The sequence below is a fragment of the Notothenia coriiceps genome, unplaced genomic scaffold (genome assembly GCF_000735185.1).
Source record: "Notothenia coriiceps isolate Sejong01 unplaced genomic scaffold, NC01 NC01_scaffold00003522, whole genome shotgun sequence".
Lineage (NCBI taxonomy): Eukaryota > Metazoa > Chordata > Actinopteri > Perciformes > Nototheniidae > Notothenia > Notothenia coriiceps.
In genome coordinates, this window is record NW_011336223.1 from 166,323 (window position 1) to 179,298 (window position 12,976).

Below are 12,976 nucleotides of genomic sequence, written 5' to 3' on the forward strand. Positions count from 1 at the left end.
TTTCTCCACTCATATTTTGCCTTCTTTTAGGTTACTGCACCAAAAGATGACACATTCATGCTTTAATAGAAAAATAAGTTCGGGGACATTTTACGGGGACAAATTGAGGAGAAAAAGGTTGTCCTAACTTTTGTTCAGCAGATGTGGATGCCCTGCTGCAGACTTAAGTAAAGAAGAGAGGTGAACACAGAAAAAGAGCCTCATTCTCTTCACTTATGTAACCATTAAACTCACGTTGGCTTTTGATTGTGAGAAATAAGACGAGAAACAGAGAGTTGTAGAAGAGGGGAAAGAGAGGGAGAATGTTGTTGTCCTGTATTCAGGGCCATCACTCATCACACATCCCCTCCATCACCCCCTGCCTTCCACACTGAAAAAACAAAACAGTGTCCTGACATCGCGGTGGAGGGGAGCTGAGGGGAGGGCAGGGAGGGTGGGAGGAAAATTAGGAAACCAGATGTGAAGCATTAAAACATACTGACATGCTGAGGGCCTTCCTCTGCCACACTCACACATTGAGCCCACTAACTCATACAGCAGGCCCCGATGCCTGCACGTATGCATGTCACACGCTGGCTGTACAAACCACACACACATTCGATGCGTGATTTCACAGGAAAATACACAAAGACAAATACCGACTAGCAAGCAACCATGTGTGCATAATCAATCAAGCTAAATTATACACATTGGCAAAAAGGATTCCTCAAAAACAAATGTCTAACACTCATTAGCTCGTACGTAGCTTACATTGCAAGCTTAATTATTTATAAAAACATGTACGTAACGGGATGAAAACATAATGCTCATGGCTATGTGCTAGGAATGGATAAACCACTGTTGACCTAAGAATATTTCACGGCAAGGCACAAATCTACAGATGGGTCATCACGCATCAGTGTATGGATATGCATCCAATTAGTACATGTACGCAGGCCAAGGAACGGCTGGGGGGAGGGATGGAGGTGTTTTGTTTTCCTCCATGGGGAGAGCTATGTTTGGGGGATTGAGTGGTGAGTTGGGGGGGGAGTAGTAATAAATACCCCTGGACCTGGGTCCCCTGGCAGACTGGAAGCTAGACTGGTCACCAGGGTTAACACCCGGGGCACATGACCTTTGACACTGCTAATGGGGCACAGAAAACCCTCCACGAACTGATACCCCCTCTGTCGCATACCGCCACAGGACCTTTAACACCAGCTCCCTGTCCGAACCCACCCTCCTCCTCCTCTCCTAAAACATACAGGGATATCTGTGGCATCAGCTTCCTCGCCTTTCACCAGGAAGCGTCTCATAGCCAAACCGACTTTGCTCACTTTTTTTATAACGGCTTGTATAATGCTCATCCAGTCGTCAGTCAACAGCTGCAGCTTTTCCTACATTTTTACAAGATTGTGACAGTTGAAACCTCTTTCCACAAATGACTGGTCACCACATTACAATGATGTCTAATAGTATGTTAGGGACATCATTACTTATCCTGTATAACCAACCATCCACACCCACATACTGACATGGACCTCAAACCAGCTAAGTACAAATCAGTGGCGGAGAAAGTATTCAGATATTTTACTTGAGTGAAAGTACAAATAGAATATATATTATTATCACTCCACTAAGTGAGCGAAAAAAGTACTGAAAATATCTATATCTTAAAATACAGCTAAAAGTTAGAATGAGTCCGTTTTGGTTTAAGAATCAGAGTTTCCAGCAAATATCAAATACATTATCTGAAGTAAAATGTGCAATATTGGAAAAACAAAGTAGATGTATACAGTAGAGATAAATGGTAATATTGGATTAGTATTCAGAGAATTGTTTGCTTAATCTGATAATTACTGATTTAGATGATCAGTTTGCCAATGTTAGATAATATTTGGGCACAGTTTTTTGTGTGTTACATGTGAGCAATTCAGAACTTTGCCATATAAAATTATTGTAGAATAACATAACATTTATTAAATACATAATCGGAATAAGTATTAATCATTCAGCTAAAATGAAAATGAAAATTTCACATAACTGTCTTAAGTAAGTTGAAAGCTATAATATTAAGTTAAATCTAATATTTTCTTATTTAAACTTGATATTATTGCTTTCAACTAACTAAATGCAGTTAAGTGAAATCTGTTGACATAATACATTGAGTAAAAGTCAACGTTTCAGTTTCTTCTGTTGCGCCGCACCATATAAAAGGCGTTTATATCCCTGTCTTGTTGATCAGCGCTAAGAGAACGAGTGGTTAAATGGACTCCAAGTAGTTTAGGCAGACAGCGAGCACATGGGCTGAACAGGGCGCTTTATGAATGTGCCTGTTGGATTGGCTTTGCCCCTCCTGGCCTCTTCTCTCCGTTGCCTCCCAGGCTGGCTTCACCCCTGCAACCTCAACCCAAGCCCACCCCGCCTCTAAACTTGAGAACTGTGACAAAGCCAAACATTTGAACCACTAGTGCTGATTTATAGAGCTTGGTAGCGCTGTAAAACCTTCAGGCTTGCCACCGCAAAAGTGAGTGAGGCACGGCAGAGCTGAGAGAAAAAGATGGCTGAGGCGAGGAAAGTGGAATGATGGGAAGAGTATACAAGAGGCACTCAAGTGTTTCAACGAGGTTTCTCCTGGGTGCTAAAGTGTTTTACTGCATAACATCTCGCAAGCTGCTAAATGTGCATCGCAACAATTTAAAATGAATTAATGTTTCCGTCTCCCAGGCTCGACCAAAACATAGATTGCATACAAAGCTTGGCCACATGGGACAACGGTCAGCCTGCCAAATAGATGGATATGGAGAGATATTCAAAGTCTGGAGAACATGAATTCACAACCAGGACGGGGAATAGAAGTCCCATCAGTGCCTTCACCTCTCCCAGCATGCTCGGCGTGTCCTGAGGGACGCAGATTCAAAAATATACTCTCGACTGTCGAATGGAGACACGGAGCACTCTGTACAGCTGAATAGATTTCAAACATAACAGAGGTCATCTGCAATACAGCAACACTAATCTTGCTTTTTCAATAGCCTTTCAATCAATCAGCCACTAATCAGATTTACCAATAACATGTGTGTATCAAAGCTCGACCCGAACCTCTCCCAGAGAAGAACAATGAATCTGGGATGGATGCCACCGAGAGGGAGAGGAGAGGAAAGAGAAGCAACAACAGAAGGAGAAGAGATGTCTTCTTAATTAGCCAGTAATGATAAGATCTGACAAACAACATCTGTTTCCAGAAAGAGAGAGAAGGGGGGGCGAAGGAGAGGGAGGGAAAGAGGGATAGGAAGGAGGACTAAAGAGAGAGAGAAGCAGCTGAGAAACCTGTGAAGCCTAGACAACAGGGACCTGCTTGTAAGAAAGTAAAGGGGGAGCGGAGGGGATGTGTAAGGGAGGGAACGCTGTGTAGCGTGACACAATAGAAGTACAGAGGATGGGAAGTATACCAGAAGTAAGGGATAGACAGAAAGGGGAGAGAAATCTGACAGGGTTGAGGAAGTCGAAGAGCCAGGACGAATATGATAGACAGGGGGAGGAAAGCAGATCAAAATGAGAGAGGGAGATAGACAGACGTGAGAGAAGGTGAGCTGGATAATGGTGCTGCAGGAGGAGAGGAAGAACGTGTGAAGAGATGGGAATGGAATCACTCAGAAGTCCAGGGTGCTGTAATTTACTGTCCGTGGCTAATACACAGCAAATGTGTGGAGCCGAGGATCGGGAGAGGAGAAGGGGAGCAGGGCGGCGGGAGGCTGGAGGGAGGTTGAGTGTTGGGGCTCTCAGCATGCCTGCTGGGAGCCTGTCAGCAGGCACATCACCCCCTGCCCTCAGACCTGACAGATTCATCAGGACCATCACACACACACACACATACCATGTATACATCACTTCAGGGGACATTACATTGACTTACATGCATTTCCTGGAGACTTATCCTAACCTTAACCATAACCAACAACAACACATGCCTAACCTTAACCCTTACCCTTACCCTTAGCCTTACCCTAACCCTAATCCTAAACCTAACCAAGTCTTCACCCTAAAATTAATGATTCCCCTTATGGGGACCTCCAATTTGTCCCCATAAGGGAAGCGAGTCCCCACACGTGACTGTGTAAACAGATTTAGGTCCCCACAAGTATAGTAATGCTAGGCCACACACACACACACACACACACACACACACACACACACATACCATGTATACATCACTTCAGGGGACATTACATTGACTTACATGCATTTCCTGGAGACTTATCCTAACCTTAACCATAAACAACACATGCCTAACCCTAACCCTAACCCTTACCCTTACCCTTAGCCTTACCCTAACCCTAATCCTAAACCTAACCAAGTCTTCACCCTAAAATTAATGATTCCCCTTATGGGGACCTCCAATTTGTCCCCATAAGGGAAGCGAGTCCCCACACGTGACTGTGTAAACAGATTTAGGTCCCCACAAGTATAGTAATGCTAGGCCACACACACACACACACACACACACACACACACACACACACACACACACACACACACACACACACACACACACACACACACACACACACACACACACACACACACACACACACACACACACACACACACATATACACACACACACACACACGTATCCAAACTATTATAGGCATTTTCCTGTTTTGCTCAGATACTTTACTTGAGTGAAAGTACCAATATGATATAGCAAAGTGTTGTAAGCTATAGTAAGTTGTGTGTATAACCTTAAAACCATCCGACCCCACATACTGTCATGGACCTCAATCCAGCCAAGTACAACACAGTGGTGGAGAAAGTATTCTGATATTGTACTTCAGAGAAAATTACCAATACGATACAGTAACAACACTCCATTTAGTGGGCAAAAAAATCTGCTGAAAATATCTTAAATTAAAATATGCACTATGCAGCTAAAAGTCAGATTTAGTGTTTCAGTTTAAAGATCTTGATCTTCAAAGTTAGCAGCAACTATCGAAAAATGCTCTGAGGTCAAATGTGCAATATTCGACCCTGAAATATAGTAGATGTATACAGTAGAGACACATGGAAATACTGGCTTAGTATTCAGAATATTGTCTGCGGGAAAGGTTTTTTGTGTGTAGACACATTTTAACATGTGAGAAATTCAGAAGTTTGCCAAACTAAATAATTGTAGAATAACATTTCAAAATATGATAGGCTTTTTCCTGTTTTCCTTCAACTTTTCCTCCATGATGGGGAAAACACAACATCTGTTGCATTAAAGATTCAACTACAAAACACCAAATGGTACGTCTGCTTTGGTTTGACTTTATATACTTTCTATCCTGCACTCAGTATCACATTCTTCTGTTAGTGCTTTAAACGAGCAAATAAGGAGTTAACTTAAGGATCCATTGTATGAAAACGGTTTCTGCACAATATCATTGCCTTTTTCCATGTCCCACAGGAGGGATAACCATTGCCTCAAGCCTTAGCCAGTAAGGATACTTAATCACGTTTTATTTAAGAAATTCTGCAGATGTGTAAATATTAGTGTTAGGAAATGTTTTCCAAAAGGGAAAGGGTAGGAGAAATGTAACTCTTGGGAGAAATATAGTCCGTCCAGATTCTAGATAAAGAGACAAACAAACAAACAAGGTGGCTGGCGGGGCCGGCCCAGCACCAGGGGGCATTGTTAAGTCATTAGTGAAATTTAAGACTGATCCCCATCACACACACACACACACACACACACACACACACACACACACACACACACACACACACACACATGCACACACCCTAACAGCTCCACCCACAGCGGCAGCATCCAGCCAAAGAAAACAGCCCTTGTTCCTAAATACCACTGCTAACTGGCCTCTGACTCCACACCCACACACACATGAGATCCTGATACTGATACAAGATCCCCTTACAAATAAATGGCAAATGCAGGAATTTCACATGAAAAATAAACGTACAAACACACAACCACACAACGCTCACTTGCCTGCGATCTGAAGTACCTCTAAATCACACTAATCTGCCCCCTTCTGATCCTCTGAGTGGCCCTACTTAATCTCTACACCGCTCAACCAAAGGTGAACCCTATTAGTGGCCCAGACAAATGAGAGGGTTTTCCCCAGCCTCTCTGAGAGTGCAGGGCCTTTCAGAGTGCCATTGAGCTGCAACCCAAAACTTCTAATTTGCCCCCCATCCCACCCACTCTAAGAGCCCCCCTGGTGTTCCTCCACATTAGCCCATTGGTAGTCCATTCCCATTTCCTGTCAAAACATTTCTCCACCGGTCTCTGCTTCCGACTGCCCCCTCTGTAGGCTGCCTCAAAGAAAACAAACCAGGCCTATTCCTCGTGTCAAGGTTCAAGCCACAACAGCTAACACTGGCCGAAGCGGAGCAAAGGTGACCAAACATAAACTCGGCTCATAACCTACTACCCATTATACACTTCCTGTGCAGGATCTTCACATTTCTGTTGAGACCACATCGGAGAAAGCCCAACAAAAAGGTCCCTGAACTCATTTTCACCAGTCTAACTGAGTGAGTTTGAAGCAGTACCTGTCATTGAATTTGATATTCTAGACATTGCGTTTTCCCTCCCTGTCTGTCTTTGTGTCATTCTTTTCCTAGCATTGCCCCCAGGGGGGAGGCATCCCTGCGGTCCGGTGCCAGCTGCTCAGTGGTCCGGCCTGTGTGCCGCTCCGCTGTGTGAGGCGCTGTGCACTGGAGCCTCAGGCCCCTGTCGCCACGCTGCCTGGCCCCCCGCCTGAAGGGCTCGCTGACAGGGGGTCTGGGGGGACTGGACAGTACTACCCCAACAGGAGAGACCTGTGACAGCGGACTGATGGGACCAGTCTGTCTGACTCTCTTTCTCCGCACGTATGCAAGTTAATATGTGCATCAGTGTGATGTGGCAGATAGTGAGTGCAATTCTGAAACACAACCACCTGATCACAGTCTGCGGAGTGATCTCCAACTACTCAGTCTGCTTATAAAGAAACTTGAATCTTGAAAAAATGTCCCAACTTGGGATAAATATAGTATCTAACTATCTATCTATCTATCTATATATCTATCTATCTATCTATCTATCTATATATCTATATATCTATATATATATCTATCTATCTATCTATATATCTATCTATCTATCTATCTATATATCTATCTATCTATCTATCTATCTATCTATATATCTATCTATATATCTATTTATCTATCTATCTATCAGTCAATAGTATGCAGTATAAGACAGTAAAATGTATGACCTCCGATCATTTGGAAGATATGAATTATAATTACACATACAAACTCATGATCACAAATGTCAAACATGGATTGCCAAATTGCCCAGATTACATGAAGACACTTCATGAAGTATCCTCCAATACGAGTCAGGATACGTTGTAATGCATTTTTAAATACTTATATAACAATTGCCAGATTCTTTTGAGACTGCATTATTGAGAATACAGTGGTTTCTCCATCATGCTTATTTATCCAGTTCAATGAAAATGTCATAAAGTGTCAGTGTGCAACAACTTTGAAAACATCATCTGCAGCTCTTTGCAGTGGCCAGGGACTCAAATGGAGGAAGAAAAAGCACCTCCTCCACATCCGCTGTTAGATGGATCACAGAGGACGAGAGCGATTCTCAACAGTTATTATCACTGTTTATCCTAAGTCCTCCTCACTGATGATTTCTCTAGTCCCCACATTTAGTTTCAGTCTAAATATATAAAAAGTCAATATATAAAACTCAACTTAATTTCACTGGATTTTCCCTATATCTTGGCTACAATCTGGCTGAAATACTTTACATGTTTTTTTGTTGAAATGTGATAAAAAAAGATAATGTGAGAACAGGTACAAGATGCCAGTATCAGCAGAGATGGCTACAGTATGAGTTCCTCTTCACAGCTAAAGTAGAATCTTGTACTCGGAGTATGAGAAACAATTTCTCTCAAACATAAAACTCTCAAGTGCATATATGATGACCTAACAGGGCGACTTGGCGGCAGTGCTTGAGTATGCATCTGGGAAAGGGGAGGAATTCGACCCCTGACACGGTCCAACAAATGTTACTGCATTTATTTTTTGGCTGATAGTTTAATGTTCTTTTCCCAAAGACTTCTATTTTTTGGGAGGGTTAAAGCTGAAGAATAAGTAGTCCGGTGTTCCCCTCTATTAGCAGTGCAAGGATAAACTATCTGTCCTGTGAAAAAAGGCCATTTAGGGGCACAGAGGGAAGTTCCCTGCATCAAGTAGTGTAAGACTGGCAGACACAAGCAGGTGGACGGACTGACAACAGATGGTCAGACATTTACATACACCAAAAAATTATATCTGTATAGTTTATTGTCAAACTGTCGAGACAGTGTTAATCCGTAAAGAACTATAAAATAAGACCGAGTTTTACTGCACTGCAGGACTGAGTCTCTGTGTGTGCCTGTGTCTCTGTATGTTACCATACTGGGAGATGTCTCTTTTCAGGAAAATAGGTTTAAGAGTTAACATCAGCATAAGGAATTAACTTAATAACTGCAAAAGTAAACATTAAGCTGGGGAATTCTGTAATTGAGCTGAAACTAAAGTGATCTCCACATCGATTAGGACTGAAGAACAAAACAAAATCCTGCACTGACTACTTGAAAACAAAGCTGTGGTACATGCACATAACTAGAACCAAGACTACAAACAGATCAATACAACCCACAACCTAAGATTAAGAGTAATGGATTCCTCTTGGAGCTGAGCATCTGAAGTCAAGCCCAGGACCACTAATCATTGTTCAAATAGTCAAATGATCAACTCAGAGAGCAAACATAACTGAAATAAAGCACAAAAACTATGGTAATTGCTCTCTTTTGTTTTTTAGTGCAGTATTCAAAAAATCACAGGCTGATATGCACGAGTATGCATGAGTCTTTGTGAGCTCATCTTGAGTCGAGGGGAGGGGAGAGCCATATTGACAACATTGGAAAATTCTTATTGATTATTCTTCTTTTCTCTGAGCACCGGCTTGTTAAAAAAGACCCCTCTTGGAAACACGATCAATTAGTGAGATAGTGCTTGCCATTGATCACCCCCCTATCTCCCCCCACCTCACAAGGCCTTAATATGGAGCCCTCCACACACTCCTTATGACCAACTATTGATCCCAGCTTCTTAGCCAAATATAAAAGCATGCACACTCACACTGAGCACCGACCCCTTACATACAAACCACACAGTCTAATACTAATACTGACATCTGCTTGTCTCCATTGTAAACCCATGGTTCGCTCATAAATACAGAGGCCAGCTTTGGCCCAGAACCAATATAGTTTCTCAGAGGTCAGGGGTCAGCATGGCAATAATGCCGCCATTAACAGATCCGCCTGGGTTAAAACTTCTCAGAGGAGAAAAGCTTTACGGTGTGAATGCAACAAAGATTGGTGGAAAATATTGGTTTTATACATAGGACCTATTTTTCATTTAAGTTGGTGCTAGGTTTTAGCATGGGCCAAGTAGAACCCAATCAATTTGAGAGGAGATCCACACCAGGGACACATTATTTTTCATCTATTTTCCACTATGTTTCAGTAAATTAAAAAGTATGTTGCTGATTTAGTCATCAAACTTAGTTTAAGCTGAAACATTTCATTTGGAGAGGCAAAACCAGCTTTTTTGGCTTAATACAAATAAAATACACAATCAATCAAAATAGTCATTAAATGATCCAATAATCAAAAAAAATGTATCCACTAATTGGTTCTGCAATAAAATAAATATCTCAGAGCTGCCATAAAAAACTAAAATATCAGAGCTAAAAATAAATATTTTACTCCAAACTAGAAAATTCATAAAAGCTTTGACTGCATGAGTTTGAGGAGTTAGTGAAGATTTATGGTGATGACCCCAGAGGAATCAATCTATCTATCTGTCTATTGATCGATCATCAAACCAATCAGTGAACATGTCAGTCCATCAGCCAAAGATAAGACACTCTGCAAACAGAGAAGTCGCATCAGGCCTGTGAGCGTAGCAGTTCAACAATGTTAAGATTGGATGATTGTAAAACTATTAGACACAGCAGGCAGCGGGGCATTAGATAATTCTTCCCTATTGGCAACTTAAGAGTCATCTCTTTGTCAACGACTGCCCTTGCCCTCTTCATCCCTCGGTCCCTCCACCCTCAATCCCTTCACCCCTCCCTATGGATCAGCTGTGATCTCCTCTCTCTCCTTTCACTCAAATCAGGATTAGGGAGAAGAGGAGGTGGAGGGGTGCAGCAGCAGGAGGAGGAGAAGGGGGGGGGGAGAAAACTGAAACAATATGGAAAGGAGATTAGAAAAGAGGGGGTTCGGGCCGTTTGGGGAATTGCAAACTCCCTTGTGCTTGGGTAGGTGTCCTAATGACACCGCCTAATTATGGCAAAATTAGACAGGCTAAAGGGAGGGGGGTGGTTGTGGTGGAGGAGAACGTAACGTGAGGGGAAAAGAAGAGGAGCGGGGGAATTAAGCAATGGAGAGTGAAGAAGTAAGCGCACAGTGGTGCATGTGAGAGAACAAGAGGGGTGTGCAGAAGAACGGATATAGAGGTAAGGCAAGGAGGAAGGGAACGGGGTTGAGTGAAAAGAAAGAAGAGAAAAGGGGTAGAAAGCAGTGGCTGGGCGAGAGCAGCGAGTGGGCCCCAGCACGCTGCATGTTAATTGGAGAACAGGTGTTGGGGCTGGGAGCAGGAGGCTGATTACTGGAGCCACAGAAACAGACCTACACACACACACACACACACACACACACACACACACACACACACACACACACACACACACACACACACACACACATACACACACATGAATAATTTAAAACCCATGCAGTGACTAGGGAAAAAAGGTCAAAGCAGGGGTCACAAAGACACACAGACAATCGGACTATACATCCATATACATCCATAAATAAACATGCAGTGCTCGTCTCACACACATGAGAATATACATCCGTTTGTGTGCACTCAAACAGCATATACATGCTCTGAACACACACACACACACACACACACACACACACACACACACACACACACACACACACACACACACACACACACACACACACACACACACACACACATCTGTCGATTTGTTTCACTTTTTCAGTGTGTGGAGTACATGCATACAGTTAAAAGAGAGGGTGCACATAAGTTGGGATAAAAGGGCACAAAAGCCACGTCAGAGTTCCATTGGCTTATCAGAAATTAACTGGCTGCTTATAGGCTGCTCCCTGAGGAGAGGATTTCACAGGCCAGTCAAGAGAGAGAGCCCCCATCAAGACGGGATATGCCCAGTGTGATTAGAGAGTACAGTAGGTCGATGATTCCATTTAAATCAATCCTCACACTAGCCTGCACACACACACACAGAGTCAACGAGTTATAGATAGCGCTTTCTTCAACACCCCACCGTCAAACAACTTAGAAACTAATTTTAAAATGTAGCCATGTAAGGATGAAGTACAAAAGGTTTGCAGAGGGGGTTATTGGGAGTGTAATGTGCTACAGTAAATGAGAAAAGCAGCTGCTCCAAGATATTCTGGGAAAATTCAAAAGACAACAGCTCGATTTTTTCCGTTATATGAAAAACTATCTTCAGCAGAGATCCTTTGAGACACACTGTCAACAGCCAGCCAGCTTGAACTGAGGAGGGGGAAGAAAAGGGTCCTTGACGTATATGAAGTGAGTGTTTTCTAGACAGACGATTGTAGGGAAGAAGCGATAGAAATACGAAGGAAAAGAGATGAAGGTTGCGTTTATGACATCACATAGAAAGTATTTCACATGAGGTGTGCTTATGAGCATTCATCACACTGGTTAAGGGTAGGCCGACACGGGACCTCTGAAATCCCTCGGACGTGAAGGCCCTCACACACGCTGATTACTGCGGGGGTCATCTGCCTTTAAGCCTGATAACTGGCTGTCATGGTGAACATTGACTACATATGTGCGCCAGTCTGGTGGTCCACATGATCCACATGCTTCTGATGAAAAGAAATCTGCGCTTAGGCCGGTTTCAGGTGCAATGTCAGCAGTTAAAGGTAATGAATGATCGAACTGAAACAGCAGGTGAAGAGAGATCAACAGATAAACACAAAGCTGAAGAGAGGGAGACACATGGGAGACAGACATGGACGCAGATACTTTCCTTGCATTCATGCAGTGTAAACTGACATGGCAGAAACACTTGTTGTAAATATTAATTTCAAGGTGATGCATGCATGCATATATTAATATGGATATGTGAAATACACGCAGAAACATTAACACCACTACATACATATATCCAGCCCACACATCTGTACATGCATGTGCTTTATAGCCACTCCTCTCACTGGTTTGTGTAAATGCAACAGCTGATTGGTGGAGTCTCATTTCAACAACCTTCACATCAAGCTGTGATCTCTCTTGTTCTCCTTCATCCTGCTTCAATGTAATGGTGTAGGTGCATATATACAAAGAAGGGTGACCTGAGCATTCAGTATGAAGAGGTGCTTGTTATGGGACGTGGTTTGATCTCATTACCTGTCAATGATGACTGGGTCAGAGGGCGTCTCGTTTCGGTTGCCACAACTTTTCTTCTCACAACAGCGGCTGAGTAGGGAGACAGAAAGGAGGGAAAAGTCAGTTGAGGAAAAAAAAAACAAATTAAACAGAAGGAGCCATCATTTGTCTGGCCCTTCCACATCCACAGGCCCAGACTACTTTGCCCCGCAGTCGGCCAAGATCCAGGAGCAAACAAAAGAGGCATGAGAGGGGAGGGGGAGAATAGACAAAAGAATAAAAGAGGAAGAAAAGGTACAACAACACACCCTACAAACAGTGAGAGACCATTCAAAAGTGAAAAGCCAGCCAGGCAATCTGTCACATTGATTTGGAAATCAAACTCAACCCCCACGCAGCCTCGCACACACACACACACACACACACACACACACACACACACACACACACACACACA

The 12,976-nt window shown here is 43.0% G+C and overlaps 1 protein-coding gene across 2 annotated transcripts in view; it reads right to left on the bottom strand.

Annotated features, from left to right (window-relative positions):
• ebf2 (EBF transcription factor 2) overlaps nucleotides 1-12,976 on the bottom strand; it is a 29,829-nt gene that overhangs the window by 10,182 nt on the left and 6,671 nt on the right. For both annotated transcript variants that reach the window (XM_010766713.1, XM_010766712.1), the window contains exon 6: nucleotides 12,541-12,609. In XM_010766713.1, coding sequence (XP_010765015.1) covers nucleotides 12,541-12,609 — 69 coding nt within the window. The remainder of the gene's footprint in view (nucleotides 1-12,540; nucleotides 12,610-12,976) is intronic.